The sequence below is a fragment of the Labrus bergylta genome, chromosome 12 (assembly GCF_963930695.1).
Source record: "Labrus bergylta chromosome 12, fLabBer1.1, whole genome shotgun sequence".
Lineage (NCBI taxonomy): Eukaryota > Metazoa > Chordata > Actinopteri > Labriformes > Labridae > Labrus > Labrus bergylta.
Genome location: NC_089206.1, coordinates 23969430 through 23987688, shown reverse-complemented (window position 1 = coordinate 23987688; position 18259 = coordinate 23969430). Strand labels below are relative to the sequence as shown.

Below are 18259 nucleotides of genomic sequence, written 5' to 3'. Positions count from 1 at the left end.
CTGTGAACCATGCTCGTTTATTTTTGCCAGTGAACAGCGAGAAGATTTTCTATTTGGAGGAAGGAAATGGAAACTATGCTCCAAAATGAAACAACAAAAGACATCAGTGTAACAAGACAGCTCTCAGTTTCGGACTCTTTCAGGGTCAGTCCTTGTTCTTGAATAATAGGAAAACACAGGACAGTGTTGCTGTCAGTAGCTCTTTGTCTCTCTGTTCATCTTTTCCCCCTCTGGTTTAACTCTTTAATTGTAAATATCTCTGCAATATAACACACGTTTAGTTTAATTGGAAAAAGCATAATCATGAACTTTAAAAGGAATGGCAATGTATTTCCTTCCTGCAGTAGCCTGAGGTGTTGTTCTGTAAAACTTAAAATAAAGACGCAGAAGATTGGAAGAGTGGTGAGTTTGAAATAAGGGCTAATATAACCGTCATTTTAAGCGTTTGAACACAGGAGCTGCAAAAATATACAAATAAAGTGTTTTATGTAGCTGGCGTCCACAAGGAAAATCGTCTGTTTATTCTACTTTATTGGAGAGAAGGAACAACAGGTTTCTTTTTATGAAGGTGTGTAGTTCAAAAGCTCTGGAGCAAAGTGGCATTAAATCACAAGAAGCTTTTATTCAATTTGTCTACATACAATGTTTATTCTTCTTATGATTTATTCTTATCTGGATTTGCTTTAAAAAAAATAATGTGTGTTTCAAGCCGATGGCTGAGCCTTTTATCCTGCATCAATCGGTTACCAATGTTTACTCGTGGTGCTTCAGGAAGTCACACTTTTATTACGACTGCTCCTAAATGATTGTTACATTTTAATGTACATTTAAGCATCTTTTCAAGCATGTGTCAGAGGTGAGAACCTCGGAAACCCCCCACAGCCTCACTTTTCCTTCACGTGACGCTCCTAATCCAGGAATAAATGAACGCAACTTCCTGAGAAGACAAAGGAAGGCTTTGTTTCTGTAGTCATGAGTCTAAGGTTCACATAGGGAGGAAATTAAAACTTGACTTTGAAACTAACACTTTTAAATTTGCATTCAAGCACGTCACATGTTGGTTGTTGTTTCAGGGCAATTTACTGCACCTGCTGTGTAAATATTGTAAACTATAACTGATCCAGAATATGATCCAAGCAGATATCTAACCTGTTATTATAGTTCTGTAAACAAAGACATAGTCTGTACAAACATACGAATCAAATGTACAATATATAAACACTTTGAGTTCTCAGTTGGCACATTGTGATTACATTCTTTACAATCTGGACTTTTTGTTGTTCTTCAGCTGACTGTATATTTGCATAGAAAAGTTCACAATCCATTGAAACAATTTTTGGCATAAATACAGCAAGCTTCTTCAACATCATGTTTGGCAGGCTATATCAACAAAAAGTCCATCACTGTCGTTTAATCAGCCTTTAAAGCTTCTATTAACAATTCTGTACTGAAGGACTGCTGTGTAGGAGCTTGAGAGGGATTTATTCCAGTTAAAGCAGCTATTTGAAAGTGATTATGATTTTAAAAATGTTAAATAGTTCAATGATTTCACTTGCATAGGTAACCAAAACTCAAAATTCCAGTGAATGCAGTCCATGTTGCTTTCAGCATTTTCATATTTGGCGCCCTGTGGGGTTCGTCAGAGTGCCTTTTTAAAAACCAACACTGAGTGGCGCTAAAGTCTGACATCTCGTCCAACATCGAAGTTCTATTGCAGTCCAAAACCTGTGGCTCTATTGCAGGTGGAAATGTAAGGTGTTGACAGCAACAGTTGTTGCAATTATGAGCAAAGGATGAATAAGGGCTGTGTCAAAAACAAATAATTTACAGTTGCAGTGAAGTCCAGCAAGTTTAGAAGTTTAATCGGACAGAGAAGAGCGAGCGATCGAGCTAAAGGTAGTGGTAGCTGGGGTTGGGTTGGGAGTGTTTGTTTCCCGCATGCAACGCATGCTCCCTGTGCTGAAAACACACTGTAGAGGCCACAACACGATGACAACAAGCAGCACCATGAGTACAACGAAGAGCACCATCCTCTTCCAGTCAGAAAGCCGGTCCAGAATGCCAGAAGTCCGGGGCTGCGACTGGACCGGCGCAGCAGACTTGGTGGCCCCGATGTCGATGCAGACGCAAAAGGCCGTGGGACTGTCTGGGGCGTTGTGTCTGGTTTTGTAGCAGAGCTTCTCCCCTTCCAGCCACACCGGCTCCTCCTGCTGCTGGTGGCTGGGCAGCTTGCAGAGGACCTCGTGGCTTGTGGTCAGGGCCGGGGGTCCTTCCTCAGGCAGCGTGGTTGTTTGGCGGCAGAAGGGGCAGGAGAGGTGAGGGCTGCCGCCATTATCCTCTTGTTCGGCAAGGGAGAACGCCATGAGGCGGGAGAGGCACTCCAGGCAGAAGGTGTGGGTGCACTCCAGCAGCTTTGGCGTTTTGAAGACGTTGTCGTAGGTGTTGTAGCAGATTGAGCATTCTGGCTGACCAGCGATCGACACTTTCTTTTGCAGCTCTCCAGCATTGTCAACCTGCATGTGCCAGACCTGAGGAGACTGATCCATCTTCCGGAGATGAATGTATGTACGTCTGGATTATCTTTAAAAACAGAGAATAAAAAGTAGAGATTAGTTTTTATATTTCAGGTTGTATCTTGCTTAAGCGTCATGAAAACTGTCCAAGCAAGTGCAAACCATTGTCGTCATCAACAACCATAATCCCAACAAGCTTTGAGTCAATCTCATACAATGTAGAACTTGAACTGTTTTCCCCTTCATGCAGAGCACACATTATATTACAAAGCTGACAGGATTTCGGTCTGTCGATGAGTAATTCAATCACGGGTGTGATGTAAAAAACATGTCAAATTTGTTCAGCGATGTTGGGGATTTCCTAAATAAAGCAACGGCATTGAGCACAAGGAAAAAAAAGTTGGTTAAATGAGTTCACAGGAAAATGTCGACTCCTGCTTGGAATGTGAGCATGACTGATTTTCTTTAGGTAGCCTACAGAGTTATTATTCAGGACAAACTGTTCTTTTAAGGAACGCACATTACAACCAGGACTACAAGTGCCATGTTCTTAAGAGAAGCCAAGATAGACCACTTTAAGACCTTTAATTTAATCAAAATGAACAATGGACCTTTGCTTTAGCAGTGTTGTATCACAAGTGCTAATTTGAAATGCTCATGTTCCCTTTGCGCCCGGCAGTAGTGAGCAGTAAATTGTAAATGTTTCCTTGCTCATGACCTGACAGAGAGAGCGAACTTTATTGTCCTCACAGTCTCCTAGTACAGAGTGTAACTGGTAATAAAAGAGACATTGTAATGTTTGTACTGTACTGCTGCTCTGGTTTCGGTTTATCTGCACTTTTAAATATTTCAATATCGACGTGGGTGCTGATATTCAGAAAGTACGTAGTCCAACATAAGCAGATGGCATATTTACGCTAAAAGAATGTAGCACATGTTTGCTAGCCCTTTTAAGCTATTGGTATTCAGTGCTGCTGCTAGTTTCACACCTTTACCTGCTGGAACCTTGTTTGAAAAGGTAAAAAGGTAGGCCATAGCACAGAAACCGGTTTTAAAGGACTCGACAACCTTCAATATCGAGTAGTTAATTTTGGCCATGTCCAAGAAAAATGCTACCATTTCTGCCTAAAGGCCTTCAACATAGCAGGCCAAAGTGTAAGTGTGTTAGCATGCCATAAATAAGGTTAAAATTAGCGCACATTCAGGTCTTTCTTTTCACTTTTACTTATCTATTCTGACTATTTCATGCTAATGCCAATGTTTCTGCCTTAATGCATTTATCATAGCAAGCTTAAACATTAGCCTGTTTGTTAGCTTGCAGGTAGAGAGAAATAGAAGGTTAAAGTTATATCTCACTATATACTCGTTTAATGTTAGCCACCATAGCATGCTACGAGCTAGCATAAAGAGTCCTGAGGCCTCTTTTGCACTGAGCAGCTGAAGAAAGAAGGTTTTTCAGTGAGTCACTTTAGAGGACACGACATGGGATAGCATCGGGGACCAACACAGTCTGCTCTGACTTTATAAGCATGAACGTTTGAGAAGCACAGAAAGCCAATGTAGGCATTATAGTTCGCTTGGACCTTGTTTGGATTCTGATACGTCTGCACCACCTGAAAAGTTCACTCTTCTATTTCTCACCTTCTTGTCTACACTTATTCTTAAGATGGTTTTCACCAGTTAATATCTTGTCATTTTGGGTTCAAGGGGTTAGGCATTAAAGGCCCCCCTAATGTGAAGGAGGCCTGACCACAGGTGTTCTCCTTTCTGTGCCCTCAGGGTCCGTCCTGCCCTAGAACTCCCGTCTACACAAAGTCCCTGCTTGTTCCCCGTCTAATCGCTCCATCTACCCTTGAAATTCCTGCACCGCCAACTCTCGCTCTCTCTTCGTCTCCGCTGAATTCTTACATGCTTTAGTGGGATGAGGACAGATTCTTCGGTATAATTACACCTGTCTTATCAGTTTCAAGATCCCCCTCAGCGCAGATCTCTTCTTGATTTCCCTGTTGCAAAAACTGACATTCAATTATCAGGTATGGTAATTTGCTGCAGCTTCTTGTATTAATATTAATCAATGTAACATTTTATTTACAACAATGGTTTGTTTCTTTCAGCCAATTACTCCCCTCCAGTTAGAGCTCAAAGTCTTTTAAAAACTAAAATATATTACACATATTATATTATGTGCCTTCTTTCTTACACAGAAGTGTATGTTTTCTTTGGCATTTACAAGTATAAGGAATAGTTTATTCAGATCTAAAGAGGTTCATATACGGTTAATGAGTACACACTCCTCATCGTTCACAGGTCAGAGAGATCAAGCTCAAGGTCTTTTCAAAGATAAACTGTTCTCCAAAAGCCTCGGGCCGTGTTACCTGTTACCTGTTACCTGTAGAACGAGCACTGAGTCAATAGCAACCTTGGGAGCACTGAGCAACAAAAGAGTCTCACATTGTCAAAAATCAACCAGCTGGAAGCAGTTTTGGCGAGCGCCTCAGGCCGTGCTTTTGTTGCACCCTTAATCGTTCCTCAAACAGTCAACACAAGGACAGGCTGTGTGTAATATCGGATAAAACACATTTTAATAAAAATCTCCAGGAAGACTCGAATGCATTTACAGCTTCTTTGTTTGACCTTTTTATGGGTTATAATAAAATCAATTTCATTTGAACTCCAGACTAACAAACCTCACACCTGATTAGCTCAGTACCTGATGTGACCTTCACTGTGTGAGGTCTAAATGTGTCCCCCCCCCCAGTATATATCTCCATTTCTGCTGGTTTTGTACCACATTTATTTTCAGTCTAAGCTAACGCTTCACTGTTTCATGTGTCTTCTGGTTGGTCAGGAGGAATGCATAAATACATTCCACAGGCGTCTGTTTAAATTCCTCCTCCATCTTTGTTTTTAAAGCAGAAAATATGCTGTTTATGTCATAATCTGACCCTCAAAAATGGAATCTGTCCAATAGTTTTTATCAAATGGAGGAGTGGTAGTAACAAGTAACAAGATCAACATCTTTAATGTTAGTATATTTAAAGTGACCGACAGGCTTTCTGTCTGTGTCTTTGTTTGTATTTGTGTCTTGTGTTGTTTTTTGTTCTATGTTTTTTTTATTTCTCTCATTTTTAATTGTTTTGTTTTTAGATGTCCCGTCAACCTTATAAAATCAGATAACATATCTATCAAATCAAAACACTCAAAGGTCTTGCCTCTCGTCTGGTAGAAGAAGACAACTTAGCAACGTTGACCTCCAGTGTGGCATTGCAGCCGATGCTCTCTTGTATTTTGGAGCAAGAAGAACTCTACTGGTTTCAAAATCGCAATGCCATAAAGCATACCCTCCTTTATCTATTTCACTCTTACTCATTAAAAATGAATAACCTAAAATAATTTACTGACCTTCAACAGCCCGAGTGATTTACATTATAAAAACGTGCTGCAAATTCAAAAGCACGTGCAAGAGTCCTAAATACTTTAGGACTTTAGAGCTTTTTTAAATACTTGCTGCATGTTTTCATTATTACTTTCCATTTTTTACTTTTGCACCATTTCTAAATTTACACATTTTTCTCCTAATTCATCGAAGTCAGTTGTAGGTTGTTTGTCCCTGTTGGCCACCATGTGGTTTCTATAAAGACCCAGAACCCCGATTTCAAACATGGGGGAGCTCCTTTATGTCTCTATAAGTTCGTACTTTGAGCTGCATTTTATGATCCCTTATCTCAGTCTGTGGCACATGTTTTTCTTATCTGTCCTACTGACCCACTAATATACAAATCACTCTTCGCATGTCACGAGACTCACTTTGCATATATCTCAAATTTCTTTTCGACCATCATGATGATGGTGTTGTTAGCCCCTTTGTCTCGTACTCAGTTGTGTGTACTTTCAGCCGTACTTTCAGTTAAACCCATCGTCTCCAATGCTGCTCTACCTGTTCTCAGTTTGAAAGGTAAATGAAACTTGATCTACCTGCTGTTTGAGGGTTGGGTGGGGGGGGGGGGGGGGGTCTGCTACAGACAGTTAAACTGAACGTGAGCATGAACAGGTAGCTGTGCAAACAGACAATGCAGGAAGCTGTTTGTTGGCAGTTGAGAAAGCAAACTGGAAATGTCAAGAAACTCAAGAAATGTGACTACTACCTCGTGCAGCTGCTCCCTCATTTCTTTTATCCAAGTGCACATTTGACTTTATTTAAAACTGAATCAAATGGAGATAATGAGACGTACAACACTTTAATCCAGTGGTTCAGGATTAGGTTTTCTTGGTGTTAGTTGTGAGGATAATCTCTTAGGTCTAAGTACTGTAGTTCTTAAAAGAAACCAGGTATTCCCTTTAGAAAACAATGCTTAAATTAAAAATGTTGTCGTGAAAATATTTATAATTTTTATGCCACAAACAGCACAAAAGGTCAATGTTATATTAAGAGCAAAGGTTGCATTTACCTGTCGAATGAAGATGTGAGATGGTCCTCTCTCTTCCTCCCAGCTCACTCCCGTAGAAGTCCAAAATACATTTTTCTGCAATGAAATACTTCTGAGATCCCAGCAGGGGAGAGTTTGAGGTTCGTATAAGTCCTCCTCTGTGCAGGTCTGAGTTCTCTGCCTGAGCCACAGGTGTGAGTTAGTGTGAGCGTGTCTGTGTGTGTTGGTGGGTGTGTGCTCTGAGCTTTGTCAGTGTCAGCTCTGGGCCCTCCTTCCTCTGTGTGTCCTTTGGCCGGTATCACCTGCCCTGCTCCATCAGATCCCTATTTAGCACTTTATGCAAATGTCCTCGCAGAGCGTCTCAGCCTTGAGGTGGTGTCTGGAGGTGAAGAGGAGGGGAGGGGTAGATTTCAGGAGAGTAATACACATTCTTGCCCTCTCATCCGCCTTTCCCTTCTTTCCTACAATGTCCCACTCTTAGAAAACTCCAGAGGCTGCACCTTTATAACCAAGAACTAAAAAATGAAGAAATACAAACAAAGCGAGACACTGTAACACTCCTGCTTTGGACATTAAACACACCAAAAACAAACTTCCCAGGTTTTGTAACATTGAGTAGGCTTAAGGACGGACTCTCCACTCAAAGGATCATTTCCATGTAGTCAGTGATAAAGTGAGAGGTGGTGGTGATACAGGATTATATTCTCATTGTTTCACTTCCTGACCAGCATACAAAGTTGCTAGTTATCATGATACATTGACACTGTAGTCACGGCTGTTCCCGAAGAGTGAACACGCAGCGGTTACTTTGTAACGCATGCTTTTTGTTTTTTATACACTACTACTTTAGGGATTGTTATGATAAAATGATGATGTCATGTTTGTTGGAGAAGCTACGTTGTTGAAATAAGAAAACAAACACACAGTCAACATTAAATAGCAGAAGGAAGAGAAGAGAAACACATGGAAAAGGAGGAAATAGAGAGGATAACAATTAAAAGGGTCTACCCCCACTTCCCCCCTGGGACTTAATGTCACATCACTTCTAAGGTGGTTATCAACGTCATACTCTCAGTTAGTCTTCAGTTACTGAGTTTTTTTAATATTGAATCCCCTCCAAACTTCAGAGTTTGACCATTTTTTACTCAATTTAAGAGGTGAGACTTCTGCTTCTTCTCTGGAAACATTAAGATATATTTTTTTGATAGATTAACCAGGGCACACTGAAAAAGACTTCACTGACACTTTATTGTTACAACTTGAACAATGTGTTTCGCTTCCTCAGGTTCGCCCAGCTGGGCTGTGCGACCCTGTTGGTCGTTGTTCTGCTATTATAAGAATGTGGGATAGCAGTTGACATTTATTGACTCTGGAAACCGGGGTCGCAGATGGCCTAGCGGTTAGGAGGTGCCCCATGTACGGAGACTGCCTGAGTTCAACTCCGACCTGTGTCTCATTACTCACATATCACTCCCCTCTCTCTCTTCCTGATATCTCTATCCACTGTCCTCTCAAACAAAGGCGTGAAAGCCCCTAAGAAAAAAAAGAAGGGGAAAAGTGGAAACAGATTGGTAACTCCACACAGCACCAGAGGTCGTTAGGTTCCAATATTGTAAAATGCAAAATGTCTGAAAGCATTTAGAAAAAGCTTGTGTCCAAAATGGAGTTACCTTAGGGCGGTTCAGATAAACTAGACTAGGGGAAACCAGACGCAGTATAAAAGTGACTCTCTTCTTTATTACTCCCAATGACTCAAAAACAAAATCAAGTTTGCTGTCTACCTTATTTTCTTCTTCTTTTTACTAAACACAAAGTTACTCAGACTTCAGGGAGAGCTGAAAGAGGCAAAATAAAATCTATATATTTAACTATAACCCAGACTACCTTACTGAAATACAATAAAGAAAATAAGATACAGTCAACTTCCCTAACTCGCTAGCCGAAGGAACTGGACTTCAAGTAATTGCAGTCTGGGCGGGGGTTATTGCACCAAGCACGATTAATCTTTAAGCAAAGTGACTTCTTAAAGTTCTGTGCTAAAGAAAACCCCCTCTGAACTTGTGTTAATAAATAGCAAAAAAGAAAGTTGGTTACCTAAGATGACTGCATTGGCTCAGTGTGCCTTAACAGTGGTCATTATGTGAGAAACCAAGTCCAGAGTCGGCCTTGTGTGTTTAAACACTCACCAGTTATTATTAGCAAATTTGTGAAGCCAATTTTTTTATTTTTTTTAAAGAGGACATATCATCCCCCTTCTCCACCTTTTCAAACAGTCCCCCTGTGGTCTAAATGAAACATCTGTGCTGTGCTGTGGTCAAAATATAACATGAATCAAACACCAGAGGAGGTTTGTGACCCTGTATAAACCAGCTCTCTCAGAACGCTCCGTTTTGGTGTGTGTGTCTCTTCAAAGGCAATGACCCCCTCCCCCCCCCCCCCCCCCCCCCCCCGAGTTTTCCCAGTAGACATCACTCCTCTGTAGCGAGAATAAAAATGGCGGTCCACGGGTTGCGAGACCATGGGAGGCGAGGGGAATCCCACTGTGATGTCACAAGGAGACCATATTTGAAACAGAGCATTTTTCTCTGTGTTGTAAGACTTATGCAGACCACTGGGTAAAAAAAAGGACTGGATGGGTTTATTTCACATTTTGTGGGTCAGTAGACACTCAGGTTACCCAAATATATGTTCAAGAACACTGTCAAAGGGAATTTTTCATAATATGTCCCCTTTAAAATCTCCTCTCTTTTCTTTGTACCTCTGTATCCCTGGATGTAAGATCAGACATCCTTCACTGATCCTCAGAGGGGGAATTCATGTGTAATGTTACGTAATGGTCCTTTTCAGTAGCCTCCTCTTCAAACAAACAAAGAATTCTTTGCATCCATGTTGATGACTAATAGCTCAAACTCTATTTTTCGTGCAAGACATGTCAATCCATCAATCTTTATTTGTGTAGCGCCAGTTTATAACAAATGTTATCTCAAGGCACTTTACACAAGGAGGTAAAAGACCAAACACTTTGTTATGGTATTTACAAAGACCCAACATGAATCCATCATGAGCACTAAGCAACTTTCAGCAAAGTTACAGTGGAGAGGAAAACCTTCCTTTAAGAGGCAGAAACCTGGAGCAGAACCAGACTCATGATGAAGAGCCTTCAGCTGAAACTGTGTCGGGGTTAAGAGGGGACAGAGGGAGATGCAAGAAGAGAGAGACGGAGCAACAGCGAGTGAGAAAGAGATTTATAGCTACAACGTCAGTAATAGGTATTGGAAGATATGGGGCGGCTGTGGCTCGGTTAGAAGAGTCGGTCGTCTCTCAACCGGAAGGTCAAGCGTTCAGCCCCTTCAGCCACACCTCTGATGTGTCCTTGGGCAAGACACTTAACCCCAAGTTGCTCCTGCTGCTTCGCTGGCCAAGCTCAAGTCCATTTAGCATTTAATTAGAGAGGTTAAATTTGAGCAGATCACAGATTCACTTTATTATAATAATATCGATAAAGTAAGGCTGTTAACAATAGTTGTAGCACTCGGAGTGCGGAAACTTTGGGGTGGAATAACAACAGGCAGGAACTCCCAGGAAGATGTTCAGTACAAGATTTAATGTAGACCACATGGATCTGATTATGTACTCGACTTAATTTTCAGTGTTTGAACACTTTAATTTGTCACCTGTTAATGTAACATGATTGTTGTATCAGACATTTAATAATAAAATAAATAAATAGAATAGGTAATTATTCACTTTCTACTATAAAAAATACAGTTTGAGTCTCAGTATTTAACTATAAGGAAGGGGGGAAAGTTATTTAATGACATGATTGAGTAATGATTATCAATGAAGTTTAAGTACCAACAAGCCCCTGTGAAATGTAGTTAGATTACTTGTTTAATTAAATACACTTCTCTAATCCCCAACTCTTCATAAGGCCTTAACAAGATCACGAGAAAAGAAGATTTATCCCAAAACATCAGCGTCTCAAAAACCTCTCTGCAACATTCTTAATTATTAAATCCAGGAAGTGGTCGTAAAAAAAAAAAAACAACCAACAGGAATCAACTCATGATCATTAACCTGACTCAGAGGAGGAGTTTGAGTTGTTTTATTTGATTAGTTGTTTTATTTTAAGGTAATGACTAATGACTATGGGTCATAGCAGATGTCTAGCTGACGGGGTTATTCAGTAACCCAAACACAAATACTGCTTTATCATATCAGCAGAGTCATTTATTGGGCGTTGAGTTGTGAGTGCTTTGAGGAAGGAGAAGGAATACAATAAAAAAGCTGTTCCCCTGACTGGAATCCATGAAGCTGCCGTTATATATTATAAACACGTCAGAGATTGAGGGGGTGGCAGGGTGGGTGGCGAGAAACAAGCTACGGTAAGTTGTCTTGCAGGGTGGAGGGAGGGGTGCGGCTGCTGATGAGGCTGGGGAGGGATACACGTGAGACGAGAAGCTGTGTGTGCAGGCAGGCTGTAAAAATGACACAGTGTTTACTGTGTGTTCACTCAGTCCATATTAACTCGAACACAACAGAGCAGACACAACCCTGTGGCTCTTATGCTCAGCCACAGGGTCAAATCTGAACTCCTGAGGTCATGCTCAGAGATGTACAGCAGTGGAACATCTATATCGTTTTATATATCAAGAAGAGTGTGGTCGGTACAATCCACCACTTGTGTAGTGATTTGAACTGGTGAACATCATTCTGGCTTCCCATGTGATGGAAAATACCGGAATATGTTTCAATGATGATGCTAACTCTGACGCTCATGATGATGATGATGTTATTTCACGCTGTAGTTTGTTATCAACACAAGTAGAGCGTCTCTTATATGGAAGTCCTGGAAAACAAGTACAATCAATTCCTGATCACAATTGTTCTCTCTCGTCTTTATGTCTTCAAATTAGGAACGCACCGATTGTGAAAATCACGGCCAATACCGATGTTTAAAATAACAATTTTATCCGATTCCAATCTCGATGTTTCTTCATGACTTCTTTTTGCTTTAAGACTCCCACAAAGCCAGCCATGTTCTCTGAATTAGTAGTTAGATGTACTAGATGTCAACTTTAAATTGATACGACACAACAGACCAACATCGGTTCATGTCACATTATTTGCCGATATGCTGATGTCTGTGGACAGGGCCGAGATCGGCCTATACCAATATTACACCGATGCATTGGTGCATCCCTGATTGAAATCAAATTAAAAAGTTTTTAGTGTGCATAAGCTTTCTTGGCATTTCTTTATGTTTATTATGTTATAAAACCATTTGTTTTATTGGACCTTGGATTGTTATTTGGGTTTTTTTTATGTGCAACTCTCCAGAAAACTTAAGGACATTGTCCAGAACTGATTTCCTTACAAGGAGGTTTCTTCTCATCTTATCTTGTGGTGAAAGAAAAGTTTCCCAGGAAGGAAAAAGATTCATAATTTCCCTGACTTATCTTTTGTCAACAGCTGTAAACAAAAAGACTCAAATGTAAGACGACAAAGTATTTTAAGAATTTCTGGTCAAAAATGTCTCATTAAGCTCATTAACCATCAATCCCCTGCTGCCCCTCCCCTCTGACAAGGAAAGTCCCCCGCTGTGAGGAGCATATGTGAACGGCTAGTTCGGGAGAATCTCCGGAGAAGTCCTCCTGTAAATATCTAGAAATTATCCGGAGTGCATATGTGAAAACGACTTTAGATAGGATAGATGATAGAGAGGACGGGGGGGGGGGAGATGACATGCTGGAAAGAAGCCGCAAGCCAGATTTGAACCCAGCCATCATCAGCGCCCCTTCTTTTTATATGTTGAAAAAATGTTTCAATCTTCACTTCTTGGGTAAATAGATAGATAGATAGATAGATACTTTATTGATCCCGAGGGAAAAGCCAAATGAAAATTCAAATGTGAATTTGAATTTCAAATGAAATTCAAGTGTGCCTTAAAATGCAGGAAGTGTGATGTGCCGGTAGCCTATTGGTTGTTGGGCACACATCCATGTACTGTACGGAGGCTATAGTCCATCAAGCGGGTGGGCCGGATTCGGATCCAACCTGTTGGTTCCTGCCCACATGTTGTTTCCCCATTCTCTCTCTCTCTCTCTCTGAATATCAACTCATTGATGTGTAAATAAAAAATACTAGAAGCCTTTCTCGCTTCTGACAGGGCAAATAGCCAATCACAGGTTTAGGATTTTTTGAGGTGGCCAGTCAGATTTTTTGGGGGGGGCCCATGCCACCCTATCACCCTCTTGATATGCCCCTGCCTCACGCCTCAGTGGAAAGTTTAGTGCCCTACTTCAAGCCCTACAGGTGATATGGACTTCAGGAAAAGAGGAACACAGTAATTTAATCACCAAAACTGTTATCAGCCTCCTAAACAGAAAATGATAACCTGACACAGCTGACCCAAATACACAAGCCTACTTCAAAAAGGTTCATGAGATTCATCAGTTCTTGATTTGGATCGGTCAGAGTTGATCCAGAGTCCTGTTCTAGTCGTTATCTTCATTTTGAATTAACACTTTATATGACTATAAAAAGAAGGAGTGTGTCCTCGTCTTATCAGGTACTGTCAGGTGATGTCTCTTTGCATAAACAAACAAACACTCATTCATTCAATCATGCCATTCCTTTTAGACTTAGTTAGTTTTTACTTTTTTCCTTAAATTTTCATGCCAAACACTTTCATGGAAAATGTTTTCTGCGCTAAGAAATATTGTCATTCTCTGGCAGATTTTTATGAAGTCTGACAACTTTTTAAGACCGCTGCAACCGCCCCCTACTGGTCATTAGGAAGAACACAGGGTTAAGGCCATTCAACATGGTTTTCTCTATTGCAAATAAGAGGCTACATATACATACAGTCTACTGATAAACTGTACATCATGATGCATCAAATGCACTAACAACACATTTTGGTGTAGCCTACATGCAGTTTTGATCCAGTCGCGTCATTTTCATACAGCGCTGCCTTATCGCTGTCTGACAGGTGAGGTTCAAAACAAAGCAGGTTAACAGCAGCATCGATTTACGATCTTATGAGGGTCTGATTTACAGTTTACTGAAAGCCAGCTCTGGTCATCAGCTTATCTTTACGGCCCACAACTGCAAAACAGTCACGTTCTTCTTTGAATAATCTTTGGCCTCGAGGCCTCTGTGAAGCTCTCCGAGATATCTTGCTAAGTCATTCTTTGAGGAAGTGGAAAGTATTCCTCATAACATTAAAAAAAAAAAAAAAACTCCTTATCAAGGTGCATTTATCAGTCCAATCAAGAAATAAAACAGACATTTAACGATGTACGCTGGATGGAAATGGCCTTCTCAGGCTCACAGGACTCACGTTTACAGCAGGTTAAAAATCTCTCTCCATAACACAGAGCGCACTCTTGAACTCTGCCATGTTTCCGTTTGGCTCGAGATCCTCATTTTCAAACAAACTGACAACATGTGGCTTTTATGGCTGCAGCTATGCCTAGTCTAGTTTATGCATAATTACATTTCTGGTGTGTTGTAAAAAAAAAAATCACCTGTTGACACACACAGTCTGTCGCCCAAGCAGAAGACAATAACAGAGAAATACTCACATGTCTGGATCGACAGCTAAATACGGTAGTTTGCCTCTGTCCTGGTCCTGTTTCTATCCTGTCCCACAGAAATCCCTTCTTGATGTGAATCAAGCGTGAGAGACAAACTCCACAGTCATGACTCTGTGTGGTAAATGATCTTTTAAAGTTCAGCTGAAGTTAATATGAGGCCTTCAACTGCCTGCGTCAGTCTTTTTTTTTTTACTAACAAATGACCTCTTTGTTTTACTATCCCTCAACCGCAGCTTCACACCGCCTTAAAAAAAAAGGATATTTGTATTCAAAATTGTTGTAACACCACATGATTTTGCAAAGTCAGTCAGACTGATAGAGGCTAATAGTAGCTTTGAAAGACTGAGATCAGAATGAACCACTATGGAGTCAAGAAACTGCTGAAACACTTCAACAATAAAAACCTACTGTACCCTTTAATCCACATTTCTAAACAGTCTTTCTCTTTTGAGGAGAGTCGTGGAGATAGATTGAAAATGAGATAGCCGAGCACATGGCTGAATTAACTGCAGGGACCCCGAGGGCACCAGGGTCAGATACATTTAGGATTTGTTCATAAAAACAGATAGGCACAGATTTCACTTTGACAAAACCTGATCCCGAAGAGTGTCTGAATCAAGCAGCTAGTATTTTTGTATTGTCAAATTGTGGTATAGGTGTTTTGATGGGGCTCAGTTGGTAGAGTCGGTCGTCTCTTAACTGGAAGGTCAGCATTTCAATCCCCAGCTCCTGCAGCAACATGTCCAAAGTGTCCCTGGGCGAGAAACTTAACCCCAAGTATCTCCTGCTGCTGCTTCGTCAGTGGCGTATAAATGTGTATGAATGGATGAGTTAATATTGATGGGCTCTTTACATAGCAGACTCTACCATCAGTGTGTGAATGTGTGGGCGTGACATGCGGTGTAAAAGTGCTTTGAGTAGTCTGTAGACTATAAGATCCATTATCCATACCCCTTTTCACATTTGGGGTAGCGGGGAAGCTGGAGCCGATCCCAGCTGTCATTGGTTGAGAGGCGGGGTACACCCTCCAATTAACAAGCTTGTGTTTGGACTGTGGGAGGAAGCCAAAGTACCAGGAGGAAACCCACGCATGCACAGGGAGAACCTGCAAACTACACACAGACAGGCTCCGGTCCAAAAGGGACTGGAATCAGGAACCTCCTCCCTGTGAGGCGACAGCACTAACCACTGCACCGCTGTGTAGCCTCAAGTAAGTTCATTATAGTTGTATGTATCTTATATAGTGTCATGTGGTTTTATGTTATTGAATGTTGTGTATTTATACTGACTGTCTACAATGGGTGTAACGCCCGAGTCCCACTGTCTGTGATGTTTTCAGAGTTTTCAGAGTCCTATCTTCAGTTTGTTTACATCGCCGGGACGGCCGGCTTGCTCTAATGTGAATAAAAGTTGTTTAATTGAGGGACTAGAGAAAAGAAGAATAACATACTGTACTCACTGATTAACTGTGTTTCTAGGTCACGCTAATTTCAGGTAAATTTACATGCAGTGTGAAGATACGAGCATAATAAAGATTGCTAGTATTAGCATGCTAACACAACAATGCAGCGCAAGTTGTTTTGGTTTCATCCTGGTGCTCAAGGGCGACATCTACTGAATAAAAATATATAAAGCCTTTAAAAGTGATTTTAATGTAATACTATGAAATTAAATCTCTACTTCAAATATTTGATCTGGTAGAAATGGAGTTAGGACTTTCCACAAACCAGTTATTTAATTTAACTGGTTTAAGTTCACCAGCATCAGGGCTTATGTAGTAGAACAAGTCTCTCCTAAAGGGAGACCTAAGTCGATTATTAAGAGAAAATAATTAAATTAAAGTAACAGTGTGGCCGGATTAATACATTTTGATCATGAACGTAAAAAAGAAAGAAACTCACTGTTTAGGTTTTCTTTTTTCAATAGAAGACCAAAAACAGCTGGAAACTGACGTCTAACAATGCTAAAACAACAGGAAGTTTTGCATTTTGGTTGGGACTGTTTTATTTTGCTTTGGATTGATCCAAATGTGCAAATTTAAAAAAGGAAATTGGTTGACCTTAGCCTCAAATCTTAGCTCATAACAAGGACATTTGATGATGCTGTCCCAAGTATATACAGACAGAAAGTCTCCAACATTCACCGCTGAATCAAAGATATTCATAATCCAGACATTCAAATGTATAAATACTAAACCTCTGAAATCTAAGATGTTGTAGCTCTGAAACAGAAACGTTCATGAAGACAGCTCAACTCTGCCGGATACTTTCTGTCAGTGGAAGTATGAGGAGACAGCGCCCCCATGTGGTCATGGTTGGTACATGCTTGTATGACATCACTTGGCGTTCTTATAAAGTTGTTAACCTGAATCTGCCTCTCAGGGTTGTTTGTTATCGTGTGTGTCATGCCAACAAACAGCTCCGTCATTCAAAGGTTCATATTTTATTTTTTGACCTATATATGTTCAGTTTGTTTGCTGTTGGGAAATTAAAAGAGGACGTTGTAGATTTATGCAGCCAAAGAGGAAGTAGTGCCTGAGAGACTGAGCGCGGGGAAAAGTACTTCCCACTTCAGAAGAACCTGTTCATCCTGCCCCTGTCATTCCTCCCTCTCTGGGTGTGTCACACACAGCTGACCTCTGCAGCATTAACTCCTCTGTGTGCACCTTCTTTAAAACCTTAAGAATCTGCTTTTGTGGTTTCAGATCGACACAATGAAGTGACAAACTGAGAGCTCAGAGGTAAATGCAACAACACAAAACAGTCATGATGTTTCACGTTTAGTCTCATTCAACTATCATAAATAAATGTGCTTCTTTTTACAGGAAAAAAAACTTTGTAAATCAGATTTAAGCGATTTAAAATAAAAAAATTTCTGGTATGTACCAATTTGCACATTTGAATTGTTGCTCTTAACTTTTTTTGTAAACAGTTTCTTAATCACGTGATGTTTATTTATGACGTGAGCTGCTGCTGCCCTCTTTGCCATGTTGTGAAAGAGATGTTGGTCTTAATTAGTTAATTACCTGGTTAAATAAATAAAAATAAAATGGTATAGTATATATCAATATACACTGGAGTCGATCACAAGTCACAGAATTTTTCACAAATAAAACTTGTATAAAAAAACAGATCTTATTTGGACATTAAAGGGTTAACCTGATTAAATGTTTCCCTTGTGTTCAAACAGCTGTGAACTGATCCATTACTAATGTTAGTGAAGAGGAACTAAAGCTTAAATATATCCATATTCTGCTTTAAAACATAATAGTCATGAACAACTCTGTAAGAGAATATAAATTAATATCATAGATTCAAATACTGAAAATGAAAGATTTGGACTTAGAACAAAGCTATTTGTATTCATCCTTTAATTTAGCTTTTAAACATTCTTTAAAATCTTATTCCCCGAAATGTATTTAGTATGTTCAATCACCAGATTAATATTTAAATACTGAATATATTTGAGGTTTCAGACTTCCAACTTACTCATTGTAAGAGGTTTTCTTCTTCTGTTCCATTGATGGGATAAAAAAAGTTAATTTATTTTTTATCTGATTGATTTAGACTGACAGGGTTTGAGATTAATTTTAGGTGAAGGTTTCACTACATATTTCAACAGGATTTTCTGTCTCTTTAATTTAAACTGATTTATAGGAAGGTCTGTTAATGCAATCAGCTAACTGTTGTTTTAGGACACTTTAATGTTTATCCATGTT

The 18259-nt window shown here is 40.1% G+C and overlaps 1 protein-coding gene across 1 annotated transcript; it reads right to left on the bottom strand.

Annotated features, from left to right (window-relative positions):
• Nucleotides 1–3: 3 nt before the first annotated feature.
• On the bottom strand, nt 4–14643 carry LOC109985569 (RING finger protein 223). The gene is made up of 3 exons (XM_020635956.3): nt 14530–14643; nt 6962–7319; nt 4–2580 (listed from the first exon to the last, which is right to left on the bottom strand). The coding sequence occupies exon 3, from the start codon at nt 2544–2546 to the stop codon at nt 1860–1862; it is 687 nt and encodes a 228-aa protein (XP_020491612.1). The 5' UTR covers nt 2547–2580; nt 6962–7319; nt 14530–14643; the 3' UTR covers nt 4–1859.
• Between the last annotated feature and the right edge of the window lie 3616 nt (nt 14644–18259).